Source organism: Haemaphysalis longicornis, unplaced genomic scaffold (genome assembly GCF_048455015.1).
Source record: "Haemaphysalis longicornis isolate Haplotype H1 unplaced genomic scaffold, Haemaphysalis longicornis Haplotype H1 scaffold_10, whole genome shotgun sequence".
Taxonomy (NCBI): domain Eukaryota; kingdom Metazoa; phylum Arthropoda; class Arachnida; order Ixodida; family Ixodidae; genus Haemaphysalis; species Haemaphysalis longicornis.
Window position 1 is genome coordinate 8297390 of NW_027526204.1, and position 23411 is coordinate 8320800.

At 47.9% G+C, this 23411-nt stretch overlaps 1 protein-coding gene across 1 annotated transcript in view; it reads left to right on the forward strand.

The window, feature by feature from the left end:
• Positions 1–23411, forward strand: part of LOC144158163 (uncharacterized) — a 63512-nt gene that overhangs the window by 18818 nt on the left and 21283 nt on the right. The window contains exon 3 of the mRNA XM_077688840.1: positions 10351–10554. Coding sequence (XP_077544966.1) covers positions 10351–10554 — 204 coding nt within the window. The remainder of the gene's footprint in view (positions 1–10350; positions 10555–23411) is intronic.

Here is a 23411-nt window from a genome sequence, read left to right on the forward strand (position 1 = left end):
TGTAGCGAAATTTCAATGTAACGAAGTAAATTATGAATTTCACAGACTTTGTTACATCGAGGTTTAAAAGGATGACTTTGTCCCGATAACAATGATACCAATTGTATAGCAAACTTAATGGAGATACACTGTAGACCATTTGTAGCGTAACTGCAGGACTGGATATAATGCGGGTTTTCGTGACCACTGGTTTGCCTCCCATAGAACCCGTACCGCTTAAAACGTGGTTGCCCGAAGCACAATACCGTTTATGGTGCAGTTTTTGGGCAGGTCCGCTGATCAACCGGTGCAGCTGGGGCATCATTTAGGGTCGCGAGAAAGGGAAATAAAGACTAAATCAGTGATCCGATGCAGTGCCCGGTCCCTGCTCTGCTCTGACCTTGACATAGAAATGAAGAGGTGCCCTTTGGTTGGCATGTTCCACTTGCACTCGCGTTATAACCACAACTGGCCTTGCTTGATGCCCCTCAGAACATTGTGCAGCCACCCTTTCGCAGACAGCGAGCCACGCCACAGGAGGTTCTCGCCTACAGCATGAGGTGGGCTGAAAAAGAGATCCCCCTTGCAATCGTGCCACGCTATCCCGCAGCATCCGAGCCGTGCTCCTGCAAAGCACAAAGCTCGCGGTTTGCGAGGCCCTTCAGCAGTGGCGGATAGGGGGAAAAAAGAAGAGTGAGGATAAATGCAGAAAGAGGTATGCTGCGATGTGGTTGGATTTGCGCATGTTTTGTTTAGGGTGCGGTACCGCTCATAGTGCGGATTTTGGTGGCTCATGAGCGGTCTACACTCGCTATGGGTGGTCTACACCGTATCAGGGAAAACAAATGAACCGGTCACTTTCTGGTGATTTCTCTGGGGCATCACCGAATTTTGTTTGTTGGATAGGCTGCTGTTGACCCAAGCCACCGCCAAGTACCATGACTGGGTTCTTGTACCAGGGCCTCTAGTTCCATTTGGTCATATTATTTGAACACTAACATGCATTTAACACACTGACTACAATTTTTAGGTGCGGAGCACCTTAGGACCGCACAATGTCCATCCACGTCCGTGCGCATAGCATTCACAATTACAGAAAATCACACTGGCACCGGCAGGATTCGAGCCCATGTCTGGTAGACCAGACAGAGTTAGTGTCAGTCGTCTTACCCATTGGGCTACAACCTGTGAGTTAGTACGCGATAGTCAAACGGCTTACTCCCTCGCCTGTAATGGTGCGGAGTACCTTAGGAACTCCCAGTGTCCGTCCACGTCCATCCGTGCGCACACCACCATCAAGCGAAAATCAAGCGAAATTCTATTTGAGCCATGAGTTGCAGTTTCATTTAGGGAATAGTCAAGGTGCAACTCACGGTTCAAATCGAACGACGGTCGGGGCGCAAATCAGATGTCACTCGGGGTGCAACTATCGATGTGATTTCGAGTCCCTGTACTCCGCACTCTCGCCATCATCCACGGAGTGGAGATACTGCTATCTTTTTGTTATTGCTTGCCCACATTACATCACTCCTGTCCATATTACCGTATTTTGGCGTGTATAACCCGCACCAAAAGTGTAGATAATACGTGGGGTTTTTCCTTTAGTGCAGCTTCACAGCAACGTGCGTTGTGCCGTGAAGCTCCAATGGAGTAACACTGACATAGCCTTCCCCAGCCATGGCAGTGATTGTGCAAAACATGCAAGGACAAGGAAGAAAAAACAAGGATGAGCACACTCTAACAACTAAATTTTATGCTTTTTCAGTAGCTTTGGCATGTGATGTGTTGCTTGAGCAGTAGCTTTGGGGCAGCCTTTCCTGTATCGAAGGTGCGGGCAATATGCGAGAATTTTTTTGGACTTTTTTGGCAGGTTGAAAGTGGGGGTGCGGATTATATGCAGGGGTGGGTTATACGCGCAAAAATACGGTATGTCAATGTGCAATATTGCTTGCAAAAGCAATATTGCTTGCTTTTGTTTTCAGCTAAAATGTTGTCTTTCATGGCAGGAATGCAGCTGAGTGAGTTACCAAAGGCTTTCACACTGAATAAAGTTGTAATTTGTCTTTGTTTAGGCGTTCAAGCTCACAAGAGCAGATGAGGCAAACGAACACAGCTTGACGGGGAAGGAACGGCCAGAAATGCCCTTGATCTCGGTGCGTCCTAATGTGTGCTGGAATTAGGGCTGTAGCACGCTTCCTCTTCCAGTGGGTAACTCTATGTGACTCTTCATGCGTGGGCTCCTTCATTTAAAAATGGTCCGCAAAGACAAGCATAGTCCCACCATGTGCAGAGGAAAGGGGAAGGGGGGGGGAGGTGGGGGGGAGAACATGGCGGGAGGTGCACCTGCATGCACCTACAAGTATGCCTCCTGAAATTCTTGGTGAAAATTAATTTACAGTTGTGAAGTTAAAGGGGCACCACCCCAACTTGTTTTTATAACCGTTATTTCATGTCACAGAGCAAGAACAAGACAGGAGGGGAAATATTGCATCGTAGGGTGGCTAGGGTAATGGAAAATTAAAGGAACAAGCGATGGATTACGTTGCCGATACCCAAATACACCATTCTCGCACTAGCAGTTGTTTCATAAAGCAGGAAATGCCAGAAACGTGAAAACCGGACACCTCGTACACTTTTGGGTACCACGGTTTGTGACGTCACAAAAGTGGTGAACCGGGAGAGCTCGTGAGTCGTTGGAGAAGCATGTATAGATGTTTTCCTGAAGTAAACAGTTCCGAGGTGGTTGAGCGCGTGAAATAAACGAAAATGGAAGCTTTCTGTGAGCTCACTGTATCTGCGAGGCAGGCTGCTTCCCTCACTGCTGAGTCAGTTAGGTTCTGTTTTCGAAAAGCATTGGTGGGGGGCAACTAGTGAGGTCGATTACCTACGACGGTGAGCGACATATTTGGGGGATGGCAGAAGGAACAAGAAGCACTGCAGGTGGTTAATTAAGCGAGCCGCCCAAGCTCCTGTTCTGTGCACGTAGAGGAGGAGTAGCACCTAAAATGTGGCTGTCGGTTAAGTGCGCCCGTTTCGAATATAACCGCCCGTGAAATGAACTTACTGCAAGCTGACCAATCCGCCTGTTCGCCTTGAGCCGCCGTTGACAATCCGTAAAGCGTGCGTCACTCTGCACGGGCGACGACGACTGCTGGACATGGCTGCCGTGGAGATGGTTTATTTCACACTAGGTTCGTGTTGCGTGAGAGAGCATGACACGAGATGGCTGCGATCACCAGAAGAGGTGACGTGAGCCGGAACGGTGCCAGCCAGGAGCCCAGGAGGCTGCGCCTGATATTCAGAACGGCGCAGGTTGGTTCAAAAGCGAACCCACAGCCCTCCATGCTCACAGTCGGCTCAATGTGCTCTGGGACGCCGGAGTTTGCGGGTGTACCGGCCGCTGAAGCATCCTAACGCATTTCTCATACTGAGAGTAAAAAGTCCAAGCCAGCCTCCTTGGGCAGAGAAATGCTGACGTAGTAGACGTGTGTGCCGCTGCTGCCCCAAGCTGCTTAGCTGGCGCCATTCTGTGCCGCTGCCCGAGTCCCCAGAGTGAGCACGCCGCCGGGGATTTGCTCCTATTTGGTGACGCCATGAAAAAGTGAAAGGCTGAGAGACTTTGTTTACTCATGTCTCAGCAAGTAACACATCTTTGCTCAGCTGAGGGAGCTACGAAACGTATGATCTTTCAATTAAAACAAATTTTTTTCAGCCCTTAGTGCCTTTTTAAGTCAGAAGCCTTTGGCCTAAGTTAAGCTAGCAGCGTCAATCGTGAGAGAAGAAATTTCACTGCACCGCCCTGGCGTGAATTGTGGCCGCTATCGTTTTGTCCATTGCCGGTTGGTTGCTCGCTTCACCTCCTGCATATACACTGCTGCCTAAATCATGCACCAGAGGGGCTGCAAACTGCCAGAGCAAACAGCGGGCACAGCAGGGCAGTCCCGGGTAAAATTTTGCATCCCCGACTTTCCCACAGTGTGATGGCTGAACAAGACAATGTAGGAAGGAGGACTCCGATCTACTTTGTGTGCATTGTTTTTTGTTGTTGTTGTTGTTGTGTATCATACCGCCAAGTCTGGGATTACAAAAATAATAATTTCAGCATTCACATGCTAATAAAAATGCCTTATGGTTGCTTAGTTTTTCAATTCAATATTTTCAGCGGCCCTCGATATGCTAAGAATGTAAAAATGGATTGTAAAAAGGTAGTGAGTGCAGTTCGTACCCTGTGATACTCTGGCGGACAAAAACTTTATTGAAAGGCTGTTTCAGTGCTATGTACGTTCGACACCGGTTAAAAATCACCTCCCCCCCCCCCCCCCCCCCCCTGAGTTGCCAAACATGCGATTCTTGCGACATAGTGAATGTCGTTGGCTGCTCCAAATCAAGGTTCTTCTGCTCCCAAATATGATTCAGCTGTATTGGCGACACAACAGTACAACAGTGCGACTACATTTACGTCACAGTTTAGATGGTGTGCTTATTTTCTTTTGATTTTGATTTTTTGCGACACACCCCAATGTTTTTTCTTTCCCCCTGTGGCTTGACGCCCACCGCACACGTTTTCAGCATGCTAGCAGCGGACGGTTTTCCCTGGCCGTAGACAGCCTTGTGAGGCCAGCTCGTTGAAGCGTCTTTGCTGGATGAATGTTGGCTGTCAAAGCAGCAGCGTCTGTGATGATGTTATCAGGATGCGAGAAAAGGAATTGGCCTGGTGCCAAATGGATAGAAGCACCTTCCACCCCTTTCTCTTAGCTGCAAGTCACCGGTGTATTGTGGGAAAGCCTGTCGTGGTGAGTGGCAGAAGTGGGTGGGTGTTTGCAGCGGCCATTTGTAGGCATTCGCGGTGCGATACACCTGGTGCCGAACTAGTTCTAAACCATTTCAAAGCATGCGTTTTGCACACGTTTTGAGCTTGGAATTTCTAGTTTTGCAACAAGGCGTACTCTCACATATTCGAGTTCACTTATTAGGGGGGGGGGAGACGTGGCTTTTAAAGGAACTTCTTTTCATTTTTAATTGAACTTTGTGAAACTTGCCAGTCTTGCTGCTTTTCCTCCACTGATTTGAAATATGCCATTAATTCTGGAGTAAAGTCAGTTAGTTCCCAGGATAATTAGAGATCATTTAACCATTTTTGGAGAAACAATTAACAAAACAGCTTTGGTCATAGCACTGTAATCTTTATATTGTAATCTTGTGATTGTAATTGTAATTGTAATCTTTATACAGTGTAGACCGCTTATAACGTATGTCGCGGGAGCCGCAAAAATCCGCACTATAAGCGGTACCGCACTATAACCAAAACACGCGCGAATTCAACCACATCGCCACCTATCTCTCAAGTCAACCTATATTTATCATCACTCAAACGCACCGCACTTAAAAACGAAGGCACGGTCTATATTTCGTATTATTTTTAACATCAGCCGCTGCTGCAGGGCAAAAGCGCAGTCTCACAAACGGCGAGCGCGGCTTTAACTTCCATTGTGTTTGTTTTGAAAGACCATGGCTGCGTTTTTAGCGTCTATGAACAGATGCCGCAAGACGTGATAAGAACGCCAGCGGGATTTTTTTTTTACCCCACCTTGTGTTCACGATGCCGAAGGCGGCTGCTTATCAGTGCAACGTACTGGTGGTGGAAATCTTCGGCTTCGCGCGGTTCAAATGTTCGGAAAGGGAAAGAGCAGTGGCTTATCTGCAACAACGTTCTAAAACGTGAACCGCGTGGTAGATTTGGTATCGCGAAAACGTGCAGTGCACGCCAGCGCGGATACAACTGCCGTGGTGTGGGCGGCGCGGTAAGAGGCGGCAACATGGCGTCGGCACTGGCCGTGAAGCGGTGCAAGCAGTTCCACTAAGTTCCAGCGACCGCTTCTAACCGCTCGCTGAAATGCCGCACGGGGCGCAAGCGAAGATGCTCATGCAAGAAAAGAGCTAATAATGTGGGCGAAAAGTGGGATATAAACTGCCATCCACGCTGCTTGTGAAAGCGCCCATCAAAAATACCGCGGTGGTAAGCCTAAACATCTCTGGCGCGGCTAGCCGGCTCGGAGCGCTTCGAATCTCCCACCATTAGGTACGCGTCTCCCCATTGGTGCAAGTTGTCAGGCTCCTCCCACTGCCACGCGAAGAAGCCACCGCGATCGCGAAATCGTCGATACGAGCACGAAAGAAAAAAAAAAAAAACGCGCAACGCCGATGTGCACGATTCGTGCGCGAAAACGGGCCATGCGGTTCACGAAAAATAAAACCAACTTGCCGCGCGCGGATGGGGAGTCTGTCGCTATCTTCCGAGGTGCATAAGCAAGGTCAGTTGTGGTTATCAGGTACGCACGAACTAAAGGGTGCCTTTTTTTTTTTCTTTGGGTGTCTACGTTAGAGGAGGGCAAGGGGTGCACGCTGCGTCAGATGGCCGATTTAATCCTTTCTTTTTTCGTTTGCTACCCTAAAACGATGCCCCAGCTGCGCCGGTCGATCAGCAGACCCGCCGAAAAACCGCACTATAAACGGTATTGTGTTTCGGCCAACCGCATCTTAAGCGGTATGCTTATGCATTGAGTTCTATGGGAGGCAAACCAGTGGTCGCAAAAACCCGCGTTATATCCGGTCCCGCACTATAAGCGGTTACGTTATAAATGGTCTACACTGTAATTGTATTTGTAATTGTAATCTTTATAATATATTTATATTTACTATGGACTCCAGTGAGTGCAGTTTTTTGAAGCACTGGTTGGAACTAATTTTGCAGGTCATTAAACTTTGGTGTCTGAAATGGGCATTCAAAATGGTTACCTGCCACTGGTGCCAGCAAAGTTTAATGACCTGTAACATTAGTTCGAAGTGGTGCTTCAAAAAACCGATTCTCTTATTGCACTCACCAGGGGCCGGAGTATTGGACATTATAAAGATTGCAGTTTTACGACTGTAATCATGTCCCTTCATATTCCCAGATCGCTTGTGCCACACGTAGAGCCTTTCCTGTCTTCATTGCCCTGAAGGCACGCTGCTCCCGATTCGTGGTGCGCAGCTTGTCGTGCTGCTTATGCCAGTAACGGACGTGGACTTTGTCCATTCCGAAATGCCTACCGGTGGCATGGTTCCCTTGCTCAACTGCGTACTCCACAGACTTTCACTGTCGCCAACTGCAAAGCGCAATCAACTAACAGTGCTATCTCTAAAAAGAGTAGGGCTAGACGCTGAGCCGACTGAGCGCCATCGTAACTGACTGTCCCACGCCGCCGCCCCGGAGTGCTTGTTCGTTTTCAGTCCAGGAGATGGCTCTCTAAGTTGCATGCACAACCATCATCAGCGGGAGCGAGTGAAGTGGTAAAGAAAAGTTGAATGGGCTTTTATTGCGAGGGGAAAAAAACTAATTCTGATGACTAAAGTTGGGGGTGCTTTCATTGTGAGAGCGCGTTTATTTTGCGAGTAAATGTGGTATTACTGCACTGGCATGCAGAGAATGGGTCACGAAGATGAAATGAAAGGGAACACTTGAAGCCTTAGACAAGGAGAAAAGAATCCTGAGCAGTAGTAGAAAAGGTCTGAGCTGCACAGGTCCCATTTCAGGTTGACTATAAGGCGAGTGCGGAACGAGCCTCTGTGCACCGTTTGATTTTAAATTTAGACTTTAGTGCCATTTACCGGTGCAGCTTCCACCTCCTTGCAGATGCGTGTGCACTTCTCAACAGGCAGCATGGAGGGGTTAAACTCCGTGAGCGCTGGAGTGGGAAAAGAGGAAATCTCGCCTAATTAAGGGCATACTTTTGCGTGTAACTTGTGTCTCTTTGCAGTGAAAAACAAAACAAAACAAAAACGTCTGCAGATGGTCCCCACGGCTGAACTCAGATGCGGCCTGTCCGTCCGCGTCCATCTGTGCTGGCCGTGAGTTGCAGTTTCATTTAGGGAATAATCAAGGTGCAACTCATGGCTCCAATCGAATGACGGTCGAGGCGCAAATCGGATGTCACTCGGGGCGCGACTTGGATGTCATTTCGAGTCCCCGTACTCCACGCCCTCACCATCATCCATGGAGTGGAGATGCTGCCATTTTTTCCCCCTTGCTCTTACACGAGTCTTTTGAGGCCTTCCACACGGTAGTCGATCATTGACAGCACTCACTTATGCTACGTTACTATCTCTGCCAACACTGAGTGGTAGCAGAGTGGCCCAGCCCAGGGCCAGGTTTCCTTTGGGTAGTTTCTCGAGAAAGTACATGAGGGGCCCAGTGGCAGCATGGGCCAGTGTCTAGGCGTGCCGTCGTGCATTGGTAGGCATGTTCCATCGTCACTTGGTTCATGAACAGTCTGGGAAGTTATCTGTGGCTGTGCAAAAAAAGAACAGCATATTTGTTAAAGACTACAGTTGAATCTCGCTACAACGAAATTGACGGGGCGTGCGAAAAATTTCGTTAAAGCAACAATTCGTTGAGGCGAAATCTGCTCCAACAGAGCACGGAAGGGCAAGAAAAATAGCACGGTATATTTCTGCATCATTGGCAGCATAATACAATGTTTAGAAACAAGAGTGACGCGCAGTAACATCGTGTTTAGTCAGATAACAAACATACCAATGGTTATCTGTTTTTTTACGAGCATGCAATGAGCGCGATACTGAGGAGAAGGGGAGAGGTGAAGAAATGAGGAAATGCAGGCGCAAAGCGTATTGCTGTACAACAAGGCGATTCCAGCGAGCTGATTACTTGCAGGTAGCTGCTACGCGGTTGGAAGCCGCCCTCTCGCTTGTGGCAGGAACGGCGCCGTTATCTTAATTATCCTCTGACGAGGCACGGCAGCAACTGACCTTGGCAAGCAAGCCACGTCGCTTGCATTTATCGCGACTGCCCACTCGTGACTAAGATAAGATGATGCGGGTTCAAGACTAAACACGAAAACATTATTTTTGCTCTTGACTTTGAAGAATTGTAGCAGGAAAACTGCAAGGGCAGCTGCTTACAACACATACATGACGGCGCTGCGCCAGCAGCCATGCCAACAGCAGAGCACATTCGCGCGATTTCAACCATTTCAACTGGATACGGATTGGCTATAGCTTCAGCTTGGCGAACCTGGCTTGCGCTTCGTGTAAAGACAGCCCGCCGCATCGTTTGATCGTTATCACCATCACACGGTGGCGTCCACCTGAGTTTTTTTTGTTTTGGGTGGCAGTGCGGGCGCACTGCCACCCGCATGTTTTCGGTGAAACTAAGCGTCCTGAACGTATAAAAAGTTACAGATAGCTGGCGCTATGCTTATTTTATTGTGAAATAATTGTTCAAACCCAGCCCAAATCATCAAAAATTTCGTTCAAGCGAAAGCAAGCCAGTCAAATGGTTCGTTGTGGCGAGGACTTTTTTGCATTGACTTCTATGGCTAGCTGACGGGGACTTGGAAATATTTCGTTGAAGCGGAAATTTCGTTGAAGCGGACTTCGTTGTAGCGGGATTAGACTGTATCTAAGGCTGTTTTGTCAGCAGAAAACTGGAGCTGCAAGAGATTTGTCTCTTAAGGATTATGTAGAAGCTTCACGCAAGACAACAAAAAAAAAAGAATGTCTGTTGATTTTGCTTCAGGCGCGAAAAGAAGCCGCATGACGAGCCAAGCTAAGTGGGAAAGCAATGTTGCTGGCTGCTATGGCAGGTGGCATTATGTGAATGTAAGCTGTTTTTCTTCAAAAGTAAATTAGAGTAGAGAGCAGCGCTGTCCTGTCAGTTACTCTCTCATGTCATGTCTTTTGGGTGCTGATAATTGATGATGATAAGCAATGATGATTATGATTAGCAGTGATAAGCAACTCGCCCAAAAGTCCTCATGAGCTAAGGCGGCGACCACATGGGCATGTGATCGCAGGAACATATTTTCCTCTAGTATATCATCATCATCACCAGCCTACCTACGCCCACTGCAGTGCAAAGGCCTCTCCCATTAATCTCCAATTATCCCGGTCCTGTGCTAACTGCGAGCACTTTATCCCCGCAAACTTCTTGACCTCATCTGCCCTTCTAACTTTCTGCCGCCCCCTGCAGCGCTTGCCTTCTCTAGGGATCCACTCTGCTACCCTTAATGATGGTTATCTTGCCTTCGCAATACATGCCCTGCCCACGTCCATTTCTTCTTCTTAATTTCAACTAATAGGTCCTTAACACGCGTTTGTTCCCTGACCCACTCCGCTCTCTTCTTGTCCCTTAATTTACACCTATCATCTTCTGTTTCATTGCTCGCTGAGGCGTCCTCAATTTTAGTTCAAGCCTCTTAGTGTGCCTGCAAGTTTCTGCCCCACAGGTGAGCAGTGGTAACAGTATAATACCAGTGCAAAACTGCATGCCTGGTGGGAGACTCAGTGCTGCTCTTTGTCGGGTGCCCCTTGCAGAGTGTCTTCGGCCAGCAGCCGAGCAGCAGCCGTCGCCCGTGGCTTGGAGCTTCCAGGTGTCGCAGCCGCTGCCGCCCGAAGCTGCCCCCGCGGGGACCAGCCTCCTGACGGGGCAGGAGTCCCCCTGCCCGGAAGGGGCAGGAGGGGGCAACATTCTCAGGGGGCTGCTGGGGGTTCCAGCCGCCTCGGAGGAGAGACCGCACGGTAGGTACAGTAAAACACTCCAGGGACCCAGGAAACATGGCTCTTGTAGCCAGGGTCTCTTGTAGGAGCACCAACCAAACCGTCTTCATTCAAATGTCTCAGATAACCAAGTGTCCCTTGTGACGGTGTCTCTTGTGACGAGGTTTTACTTCATTCCAGCGAGGGCTGCACTGGGGCCCAATTCCCCAGGTGTTTAAAGGCCCCGGGAAGGCAAAGTACACCCACATTCAGTTTGAAACAAGTGGCCTTTGGTAAATCGCACAGCTCGACTTCAGCTGCAAAGGACGCTCGCTTAACTGTAAAAATGCAAGAAATATTGACAAACTTCTAAATTTTGCACCCCAGTGGCTAGCACAAAAAATGCAGTATCAGTGCGTTGGCATTCTAGTGATGCTGTCGTACGGAACTAGAGGCCCCAGTATACAATCGCCCACTCGGGTTCCTCTGGGGTGGCCTACGCTGGCAGCCACCAAAATGGGCCAAACATGTTTCTGGGACGCCATTGAGAGATCACCGGAAAGTCACTGCTTCATCTGGTCATCTGGAAAGTCATCTGGTTACTCTAAGATCGGCTGTTTGTTCGAATTGGCACCGTTGTTACCAGGACACAGCGGTCTATTTAATGAACCAAGCTTCTCTTACCCCTGTCACACAGCAAGGCTGATGTCATTCAAAGTGAATGGCATTAGCTGTTAACACAAAGCAGCAAATGCTTCAAATACCAGTTGCTAAATCCCAGAAGATGTTTAGCAATTTTCAGCTAGAAAACTAAAATGCTTACGCATGCTCCAGTGACTAGCCTGTGGAACAGAAGGACTCGTATAAAAGAATCGGCAAGATTTTTCTATGCCATGAAGGAAACATACAAAAGCTGTGCTGCTGCTTTCAGCATTGTTAATGGCCTTATATATCTTGTATGGGGGCAAGTTTCATCTTATGTGGGGGCCTCAACCACAGTGTTAGTGGTATGAGTGAATATGTTTTTCTCTTCTACAGTTAACACAATTTCAGGGGTATGTGAATATATTAAACTTTGAAATATGAAAGTCAACAGCACGGCATTGTAGTTGGCGTCAAATTGATTAGCACTATGCAATACTTTCAAGTGTTTGGAAGTTCCAGAATGCAAATGGGCACTTGTTTTAGTACACTCAGATTCATGATACATTCAGACGCATTTTATTCAGCTGCAAATCGAATTGCATTACAGTGTAAACTTGTTACAACAGACTGGGATAGTGGCCATGGGTTTGGTGTGCTATAAAAGAAGTGTGTAGAGTCCAGATGCTGTTACTACAGACTTTCTTGTAATCATGACTGGTATGATCTAAAATCTGTATACAGTCTTAACAGGGCGTAATTTTCTGCAGAACCGTTAACTGTTGTGCTAGTTTGTGTAGTAACAGTCAAAGCAGCACAAGTATGCAGGAAGAAATAGAGATTTAATTACCGTATTTTCGCGCATATAGCCACACCAAAAAATGCAAACATTTCAGGGGGGAAGTAGAGGTGCGGATTATATGCGAGCTATTTTCTTTGGTGCAGCTTCATTGCAATGTTTGTTAAGCCGTGATGTCCCTACAGCAGTAATGACTGTTATCCCAGTGACAGTGCTTATTTTGCACACACAGCTTAACAATATACAACCTGGAAAAATTGGAGCCATTTTTTTGTGGCCTGCAGTATTTTGTAAATAAATAAATGTGTGTGGCAAGTCATCTAGTTACCTAGTCAGCTAGGTAAGTTCTTTTGCATGTAATGTTGTTTGAATAGTAGCTTTGGTTCATGCTCTTACGTATAAAATATGTGGGAAATGCATGGGGATATATCTTTTTTTTTTTTTCATCGACAGAAAGTGAGTGTGCAGGTTGTATGCAGGGGTAGGTTATACGCGTGAAAATATGGTACATTCAAGACAAAGATGAGCTTGTTTATTCAGCACTGTGGAAGTAGCCTGTCAGCTTTGACTGAGCTGTACGTTTAACAGCTTTTGAAACAGTGGCTGTCTCCATGCACCCCTCTGTTCGAAATGCACTGTGAGGGCTCGAATGTGCTCCAGCGCTTCAGTGGTAGTCACCTCCTGGGTGGCCTCCTCCTCTGCTGCAGCGGGCAGTTGGGTGCTCACAAGCTGCGCATGGGCACCTGCGTATTCCGAGAACTCTGTTCCCCAAACTCCCTGGCGCGTTTGGCACTGCTTCCACCAGGAACAAAGGCAGCCTTTGGACTCTGTCATGCTTGCTTTAGTCTGCTCCGGTACGGCACCTGAACAGCAAACCTCAGGTCAACGACAAAGTTGTTGCATATCGGCTAGGGGGGTTCGGTACTGTGCTGGAATACCGTACTTTGGCAGAGTGAACAATGCCCTGGATGTGGTGCCAGGGCAGAAATGCGCTACTTTCGTGGCCTGGCACTCGGGCACTTGCATGTGGCTGGAGAGGGAAAAAGTAGAACGCCCCTTTTTTGTTTCCTCATTTTGCAGTCAAACTGCATGAGCTTGGTCGCCGCTGTTCGCTTGCCAGCCCAGAGGAACTTGCACATTCCACAGGCACCGAGGCCTTTTTAACTTGCCGATTACCAGCAACATGCTTTTTTCGCCACCGTCCATGTTACAGCAGAGCAGAACACTAGTGCGCTCTTTCGACCGCTTTCCTCCATGGCATGGATTGCCAGCAAAACAATACGTTCTTATGATCGGCATTAAAAGCGTTCCGTGGCTGATAGCCTGCAAGCAGCACTTGTTGAAAGGACCCAGTCAGCGGCAGACACTGTCGCTCCTCGTGGAAACGCACTTCAGTGTGATGTCATGCCAGGATTTAAACCGGTTCAGCCAGCCTTCGCTGCATTTGAACTCGTCTGCTCCTAAAATGAGTGCGAGCTGTTCGGCACGTTCCCGCAAAAGTATCCCATCCGCTGGGATGCATCGCGATCGGGCGTCACACAGCTATATCAGCAGCGCATCTTCCATGTCTGGAAAAGTAGTGCCGCATAGCCTGAACCTTTTTGGCTGAAGGTTGCCCACACTCGCTTGGCCAAAATGGTCCCTCTATTCTCGACTAAGTCTGTTAGGGTCTGTTCGGGCAGTCTGAAGGCCCATGCAACGTTGGTTTGTGTCTTCTCCTTGCCAACTTCCTTGATAATCTCCAGCTTGTCCTTCAGCGAAATTTGCTTTCTCTTCATTGTCTGTGGAGCCCTGCCATCCAAAACACAGGTAAACCGTCAGCATCCCTTATAGTGAAGCACTAGTCATGACTGCAACAAATTCCAAGGAGACTAGCATGTGTCTAGGCTTCACTAGTTAACCTGTGTAGAGTTATTCCTTTTTTTGGATCACTGCCAATCAAGCTGACCTGAGCCAAGCCAAGCCGCTGCGAAGACCGCAAGTTGAGTCAAGTCGAGCTAAGTTGATTGCAATTACCAGAACCGAAATGGCCACCATTGATATCACCAGGGAAGTCCGAGCAACAGTTGCAGTTCTTCAGCTGTTGCAGAGTCTCCCGTAAAAAGGCTAAAACTAAATAAAAAGTGCCCCAACATGGTCCAGCTGTACAGTAAAGCCCGCTTATATCGAACAGCGCGAGGATACAAAAATTCGATATAGAAAGTGAAGCACAAAAAACTTACATGAGAGCCATCCTGCCGATGGAGTCACGAGCTAACGCTGAACTCTTATCACTCTGCAGTTCACTATTGATACGACACTTTCTCGGAAAGAAAACAATCATTTATTGGGGCGGAAAAAACTGCTTGAGTGTAGTCTGCTTCTTGAAGCGCAACGCGTTGCTGGTGACTGCTTGCTCCACGGTATCTAAACAGTCGACAAGCACAAAACCGCTGCCCTCAATGGCACTGCAGTATCGCCCTAGCTGAGCCACGGCAGTGGCGGCTTCGCTCTCACTCGGAAGCTCTACAAAGTCCTTGGCGTCTTTGACAGAGCGGAGACAAGCATGGCTACAAGCCAGTAACGGCGAACCCAGTGAGCCGAGCAAGTGCGGGCAGCGAGCGGCGCAGACTTGAAGATCGGTGACACCGCAGCCCGCAGCGCCCAATGCTTTCGGCGCCAACGGCATGCATGCATAGAGCTGGTCCACTCTGCCACGGCCCACGGCCGGTTTGGAAAAGCTCGAGCTCGCGCGGGAGTCGCAAGCGACACCCACGCCACCGCTGCGCGCCTATGTATTGCGGGAAAGCCTGCCGCATGCTTAAGGAGAGCAAAAAATCCGGCGCAGGAAAGTTCAATACAGTTGAACCTCGTTATAAGAGACATGGATGTAAGAGACAAATGGGTATAAGAGACACTATTCACCCACATGGTTGGCTGCCCTATCTTTCCCATTAAATTGACCAATTTTATAATAGACATCGGATGTAGGAGATTGGTTATAAGGGACAAGTCATCCTTGAACTTTAATCAATAATCTCTCTTGTAACAAACTTTTTAACTTCAGATGCAGTGCCACCAGTCACTAATTACAATTGCTCCAATTCTGGAAACAGAGGTGGACGACAGACGCCTGCAGTCGCTATTTATTATAACTTCAGCAAACACACAGTGGTTCAGTCAGCTATGAAATGACGATGAGAAGCCCTGCCAATGGAAATGCAATTTACAGAAGTGCTTGAAGTTTACTGTCATCCATTGGATGGAGCGTGATCGCACATGCGGGCTCTCCCACTCGCGTAGCTCCCAATCAAGAAGCATCGCAGATGTTGAATCCTGCAAGCGTAATGAATAGCCTGAGCACGCAGCGGAAGAAGCTGTGCGCTCTGGCTATTCATCAGGCTTGTGAACTTAAGGGGAGACGCGGGTCTTGGAATCCCGAAATTTGGCCAAAAAATCGATTTTTAGAAATCGTCATTTTCGGAAAGTAGAGCTATTTTTCTACCGGTTAGCAAAATATCCAGACCCAGGAGTACGTATTTGAGCCATAATATCAATTTATAGCACCGACGCCCGCTAAAATCGGCCAAGATTCGACGCGAAAATAGCATTTTTTCGACGACTCGCCCCTCGGGTTCTACATGCGCCACGGCGTCCATCTTGGTCTCATTCGAAAGCGCGTCTTTTCGTTTTCAATTCCCCGCCAGAACCACTCCGTTTCGTCCGTTGGTTGCGAGTAAAACCGGGGTAGAAAAGAGACGGATCGCGCCGCCTAATTGGTTACTGACTGCACGTGACCGCAGGGCGCAACCTCATTGGCTGGGCGCCGTGGGTCGTCTGCTCGGCACTCTCATCACAGGGCAACGGATCATGTATTCGTCTATGCGAGGACCGGCAAAAGCCCCGCATGGCGTAAAAATAAAGTAAAGATGCCTATCGATAACCGAAAGGAAGAACAGGCATTATTAAAAGCGCCTGAAATACGATTTTCTGCTCCTGTGACGACGACTTATCGCGAGAACGGCGCCGAGACGGAGGTAGGCTTAGCGCCCGCGCGGGCTGCCGAGATGATAGCGTAGCGATATGATTACGCCTGCGGGGGCACTAAGGTGCGTCTATCTTTCGATCAGCAGCAAATAGAAAGAAAAGAAATGATGAAGTGGAGGATGCCGCATGCCGACGTCGCAAGGGAAGTGTGTTCATTCAGTTATCAACGATGCTGCGGCGGTTCGGCCCGCACTCCGGCGCGCGCTTCCTCATCGGCAGGTTACCATATAGATGAGCGATTTGAGAATTATAAATGTTCGCACTGTGCACAATGTGCGTTGGTGAAGCGATGTACGAGTAGATTAAACCAAAAACGTGGTTATCCCACCTAGTTAAGCGCATGCACGTTACAGAACAGTGGCGGGCATTCCGTTACCAGCCCCTTCGCTGCAACTCACTTGACGCGATGCAAATCCGATTTGATTGCTACAAATGAAGCAGTAACATAATAAAATAGCGTTTACAACTGTGGTGCACGCTCGGCACCTCAGCCCTAGTCGCCAGAGAGAGACGGCGCGATGCCAACAGCATAAAAATTGAAGCAACGTTCTGGCTTTGCTTTTGTTTAGTTTTTCTGCCAGGTGCCATCTGTAGACAGAGGATTTCATAATTTTCCCACCAACTGATTTCAGCAAACTTGGTATGCTCGTGTTGAGAGAAACACGAGCTACATTCTAGAACCTTTCTTTTTTTCATATGCTCAATAGATAAAACTGTCACTTGTTGTAAAACTTCAACTGCGATTTTCTCAGCTTCCCTTTTTTTGCATATGTGCCTAGCCTTACAGGGGTTTTGAGGTAGTTTTTTTCAAAGGATTTCTACAAGTGTTATACCGTTGAATTCGGGATAAAATGAACTGCATGCTGAAGCTATTTTAATTGGCTCATTTTGCCTCAAATAAATGTTATGAGTAATAATTAGAGGTCATTAAGTTTTCAGAAAACTGTACTTGGCATAATTAGATTAATTTTATCCAATCAACTATCTTTACAGGAATATAAATAGCTTCAGCATGCATGGCAGGTCTTAAGCTACACATCCATACCATTTATTTAAAAAAAAATTGAATAAAAAGTTCCTTAAAGGCCCGTAAGAAATTACTTAATTGGGCTCCAGTGTTTTCTTTATAACTCAAAAAATAATTCTACCACTTGAAAACTCATTACATATTTCAAATGAGGAAGACAAAACACATATGCACAGTGATTTTCATTATCACAGACCAATTAATAAAAAAGTTCATTTCAAGACCCACGTCTCCCCTTAACATCTACGATTCATCTTCCACAAACAAGGAAAAAAAAAAAGCTTGTAGAATTCGGTTGTAAAAAACAGTGTAAATACAGTCATGAAGCAAACAAAAATTCGGAACTGTTTCATAAATTCTGGGGGCCAAACATAAATTAGAATGAATCTTTTAAAACATGCTGTAGCATTCTTTTGAGCTTATCTTAGTCATACGGTGCCCACATTTAACTAGGGTCTGATTAGTAAGTGAAAACATGGTTCCCTGCTTACAAGAGTCATCTCACATAAGAGACAGAAACTGCTCCCCGGTACGTGTCTCTTATAAAGGGGTTCAACTGTATATCCATTTTATGAGCAAAATTGTGTTCGATATAAAAAGTTTAAAATGCATGTAATTTTTGTCAGAATTATACAAGGGTTCGGTATAGGCAATAATTCGATATATCCGTGTTCGATATAAGCAGGCTTTACTGTATCCGTATGTATGTTGAAACCGAATCTGCAGTAAACAAAGTCAATGGCTAAGGTAGGGAAGTTAACCAAACAACCCAAACCGGTACGTCTGGTTGTACTGTATTAGAAAATTTCGAATAAATTTTCAAAGTACTAGTTGAAAGTTGCAAAACATGCACTGGACCATGTGGTCATGGCCGCGGGCTTCCCCGCACTGCTCCCATGATGTGCGGCGAAACGGCAAGGAGAGACAGCTACTTTCGACTCTTGCCTGTTCTCATCCTGGTGATGACACGGTTGTGCTCACCCTGGCCCGGCTTTGTGTCGTCACAGTCGCAGGTTTTCTGATCAAGGGATGCACAGAATGGTCGGCTTAATGCGTCCCTGTTTCTTCTGTATGGGGCACAAGCACTCCTAGACACCAAGAGGAAGCTTTCTCGACCAGCAGGCATTTGTTGACACAGTGACACTGGCAAACAAACAACCAATGCAGTGATTGAAGCATAGTGAAGGGATGCAAGGGAAACGCCCTACCAGCCTGAGCACATGCTTGCCAGCAGGCAGCCATGCCTGCTTTTTGTGGCACCAGACCAGAAATAGACCCCTTTACGTTGTGGAAAAAAGGTGAAAACTCCCCGGCCTGGGACATATCGAAGGCCGCCCAAGAGAATGCTGCGAGCCACCCCCCTCTCCTGGAGAGAGTGGGCAGCTTTCCTCGCGTTGTCCGCAGTTGAGTTGAGAGGGAATAATTATGCGTGATTTCTCATTGCGCATAGTTTCGGTGATAGTGAATGGATTTTCATAATTCTTGTGGAAGGAGATTGCTGGGACAATAGACTTTACCCCAGAATACCTTCCGAGTAGTTGAGGGTAAGTGCTGCAGGGTTCCTTTAAGTGAACTTCCAGTGAAACAAGTCGTACATGAACAGCATTTCCATCAATCCGCAACACGTCTCCCTTCTTTATTTCATTCACAATCTGGACTTTCATTGCCAAGTCGAGTGTACGACACGGGTTGTCGTGACGGTTGAGACTTTAGGTATGGTCCCTAGAAATTGTGCTAGTCTGCCGTCCGCGCGCTTTCTCTGTGGGAAGGCGTGTCCGCGCCGCTGATGCACGCGCAGCGCTGAGCAGGGGGCGCTGCGAGCAATCGGAGCGCCCGAGCGGCCGGAGCGAGAGCGGCCGGCCGGCCTGTGCCGCGCGCTACTGCCGCGGAGCGCGAGCGCGCATCGGGGTTTGTCGTCCACTTAGAGCGGTGAAATCGAATGGTACGAGGTACATCAGTTCACAATTGAAGCTACGATAGTACTACAAGACCTTTTAGTTTCACGCCCCGACTTTTTCGCGAATTGGAGCCTCTTTGCGGCCGCTGAATTTCGCGAATGAGACCGAAGGATGAAACCGCAGCAACTAGCGTAGACGTTTAACTACCACCGCTTGAACCATTATTAAAGTGAAGCTTTCTATGTCTCACTGATGGCCTATGTCGCCTCGAAAAAGCACTGCAGGAAAGCCAACTGTCTCTGACGACGGTGATGTTTGTGAGTAAAGTGAGAGGGAAAAAAAACGCTTCCCATGGTCAGAATCGAAGCTGGCTCCATCGCGTTTTGAAGCCGACGTCTATCTCAATGCGCATTTCCAACATGGTCAAAGCAGTTTGGATTTGGAGAGGAGTGCGGTCAGAAAAATTATCCACACCTCCACTTCGCAACGATGGTTGAACACGAAGCTTTCCTCTCGTGAAATCAAACGGCAAAGGGTCGATGTCAAATCCGGCGCGATTATAAGTTCAAAATGCGTGCGAGTCAAAGTGAAAGGCTCAATGAGTCAAATTCGAAACTCAGACGACAAGGAATCGCTCACAAGAAAGCTTCGCGTTCAACCATCAATGTTCAGACATTGAGATCCCGTTCAAAAAGAGCTCCCTGCGGTGTTCCACATCGAAACTACCGGGTCATTCCCGAACGTCATTGACGGTGACAAGCACGCAGACGGCTGGTAGGCTGACAAAAAGAAAAGCGAAAGCTTGAGTAAAATGTTGTGCCAGCAAAAACTTGTTCCTATATACTTTGGGCAGAGTGCAGGGGGAGGGGGGATAAAGCAAGGTATATATGGTCATGACAGTATAAATAACCCTCAATATTTTTACTCCTCGGTTTCAAACAGCCGCGATTATAATGATTGGCCATAACACAAATATTCTTCCGTTTTGCTTTCCCCGCGTGCGTCTCGCAATTCCCTCCGAGTGTGTGGGTGACCAAAAAGAACCTGTGCAATGAGGAATGCAAGCGAAGTTACTGATTTGCAACAGGGTGTTATTAAAAATCAGTTTCACGTACCCAATGCTGGCGAATGTTTCAAATCGTGGTGTTCACGAAAATTACAGGCACGCAAAACAGGTTTGATAGTACCCAAATTTTTGAAAATTCGAGGTAAGCGGAGTGTTGGGTTAAGCGAAATGCGAAAAATGTATGGCCAGATCACTGGAATAAGAGTTAGTGCTGGTAACAAACGCTCCAATGCACAGGGACACTTCCGGAATACAGGCAAAATAATTTGCAGAAAAAAAACATTTTTTTTAGGTACAGTGTAGACCATTTATAACGTAACCGCTTATAGTGCGGGACCGGATATAAGGCGGGTTTTTGCGACCACCGGTTTGCCTCCCATAGAACTCAATGCATAAGCATACCGCTTAAGATGCGGTTGGCCGAAGCACAATACCGTTTATAGTGCGGGTTTTCGGCGGGTCTGCTGATCGACCGGCGCAGCTGAGGCATCGTTTTAGGGTAGCAAAAGAAAAAAGAAAGGGTGAAATCGGCCATCTGACGCAGCGTGCACCCCTTATACCCTCCTCTAACGTAGACACCCAAAGAAAAAAAAATAGGCACCCTTTAGTTCGTGTGTACCTGATAACCACAACTGACCTTGCTTGATGCATCTCGGAAGATAGCGACAGTCTCCCCATCCGCGTGCGTCAAGTTGATTTTATTAATCGTGAACCGCATGGCCCGTTTTCGTGCACGAATCGTACACATCAGCGTTGCTCGTGCATGAGCTTTTTTTTTTTTCCCGTGCTCGTGTCGACGATTCCGCGCTCGCGGTGGCTTCTTCGCGTGGCAGTGGGAGGAGCCTGACGACTTGCACCAATGGGGAGACGCGTACCTAATGGCGGGAGATTCGAAGCGCTCCGGGCCGGCTAGCCGCGCCAGAGATGTTTAGGCTTATCACCGCGGTATTTATTGATGGGCGCTTTCACACGCAGCGTGGATGGCAGTTTATGTTCCTCTTTTCGCCCACATTATTAGCTCCTTTCTTGCATGAGCATCTTAGCTTGCGCTCCGTGCGGCATTTCAGCAAGCGGTTAGAAGCGGTCGCTGGGACTTACTGGGACTGCCTGCACCGCTTCACGGCCAGTGCCGACGCCATGTTGCCGCCTCTTACCGCGCTGCCCACACCACGCCAGTTGTATCCGCGCTGGCGTGCACTGCACGTTTTCGCGATACCAAATCTACCACGCGGTTCACGCTTTAGAACGTTGTTGCAGATAAGCCACCGCTCTTTCCCTTTCCGAACATTCGAGCCGCGCAAAGCCGAAGAGTACGTTGCGCTGATAAGCAGCCGCCTTCGGCATAGTGAACACAAGGTGGGGTTTTAAAAAAACGCTGGCGTTTTTATCATGTCTTGCGGCATCTGTTCATAGACGCTAAAAACGCAGTCATGGTCTTTCAAAACAAATACAATGGAAGTTAAAGCCGCGCTCGCCGTTTGTGAGCCTGCGCTTTTGCCCTGCAGCAGCGGCTGATGTTAAAAATAATACGAAATATAGACCGTGCCTTCGTTTTTAAGTGCTGTGCGTTTGAGTGATGATAAATATAGGTTGACTTGAGAGATAGGTGGCGATGTGGTTGAATTCGCGCGTGTTTTGGTTATAGTGCGGTACCGCTTATAGTGCGAATTTTTGCGGCTCCCGCGACATACGTTATAAGCGGTCTACACTGTATTGCGGAAAAAGAACGGCGTGATGCTCGCCTGTTTCGCCTTCGCATCTGGTCCCAAAAAAGTGTTTTCCAGCTTCTCAATGCCGCATCAACTGTTGGTAGCCAATTGCGCTATATTCTATCTTGCTGTGAAGCTGGAAAAGCTAATGTTTTTCTTTTCCCCAGCTATATCAACAATGTAGGCGTCGGACAGCACTCCGCTAACGGGACATCGGCCGCGCACAGTGCGTACCCCGCGCAAATTTGCCGTCCGAGCTACGGTGTTCAGCGGGTAATGGGAGCTAAGCTTTAACCGAGAGCTTATCAGCTGCCTGCAGCGGATGTTGCATTGCGTCCTCTTTGTCAACATTTCGAGATATCCGTGATCCCCGAATAGACTTTCGAGACAAAGGGTGGAAAATGTCGCCTATGGCAGGTATATGCACGACAAAAAAAGGTTTCGACTTAACCGGTATTTCGAGATATCAGAGTTCGAGTTATGGAGAAATCACTGTATCTGATGACTGAAGGTGATAAAACTTCGTATGCGTGTGCACACGTCTTGTTTTTTTTTATTCGGCATTTACATTTAACAGATTCCCAGTTGACTGAACGTAACTGAGGGGGCCGCGAAGACGTGCGCTTAAGGGCCTCCAGATCAACGATGCGAAAGGTCAGAAGGCACCGGTTCGAGCTGCTTTATTTACATACACGTACAGGGGACAAGATCTTGGGAAACTTGCAAAGAAAGACGGTTCCAAAGAGCCATACAAAAAAGCGGAGCGCCGACACACCACACACACATTTTCACGCGTCAGTTAACAACGACGGGGATATTCACAAAGAACGGCGGTTTGCTTGGTAATGGAGCTGAAGTCGAACATGATGTTTCCAAGCTGGAAAACGATGCCGTGCCGGCAGTGTTCCCGAAGCCCCCGAGCATGTGTCGAAATCGAAATAGCGTAGCGACACGATTCCGCGGTGTTTAGAAGGCTCGATCCTTCATAATACGCGAAAACGTACTCCTCTCACTTCACGCTTCGGTTAAAACTCTTTGTATTGGGAAGAGCCAACTTATTTGGCTAATCTGGTTTGTCGACAGAAACGGATAGGGTTCGAAAAGGGGCGGGTTAGATGGGCTGAACCCGCTCAGAAATAGGGCAGAACTACGAAGGCAGCAGCGGCACGGCAGAGCGCCGTCCGCCGCTGCCCATCGCGCTGGCCGGCCACCGTGCTCCGATTGACTGCAGCGCCGCCGCTGCATGCATCACGGAGGAGCCCCCTTCGCGGCCGGCGGACGGCAGACTAGCACATATTTCTAGGGACCATACTTTAGGCGCCAGTCTCAACTGAACTTCCTCCTGACCGACTGTGTGCTGCCTCAGTGGCGATGGCTCCAACATCAGCACAAAACACGGCGCTGTTTCGCGCTTTAAAAAGTGTAATTTTATCGAGGAAGGACACTCACTTCGAGGCTTCTTATCGGGAATAACTTCCAATTAACGAATCTCGAAGATACGAATCTCGCGGGACTGCAAAAAATATTTGTATCATCTCAAACTTGTGTGAACCAACATAGACCAAAGAATTCAGAGCTTAAAAAAAGTTTTTATTTTCTTACTTTCGCGGGAAGCAAACCGTGATGTTTTTCTGCTTTTTTTTTTCTTTTTTTTACCTTCATGTTGCCAAGCAGTTCTTCCTGCAGCGCATAAAACTTGGCACTGGTCTCCTCACTGGCGGTGCCCTAACTC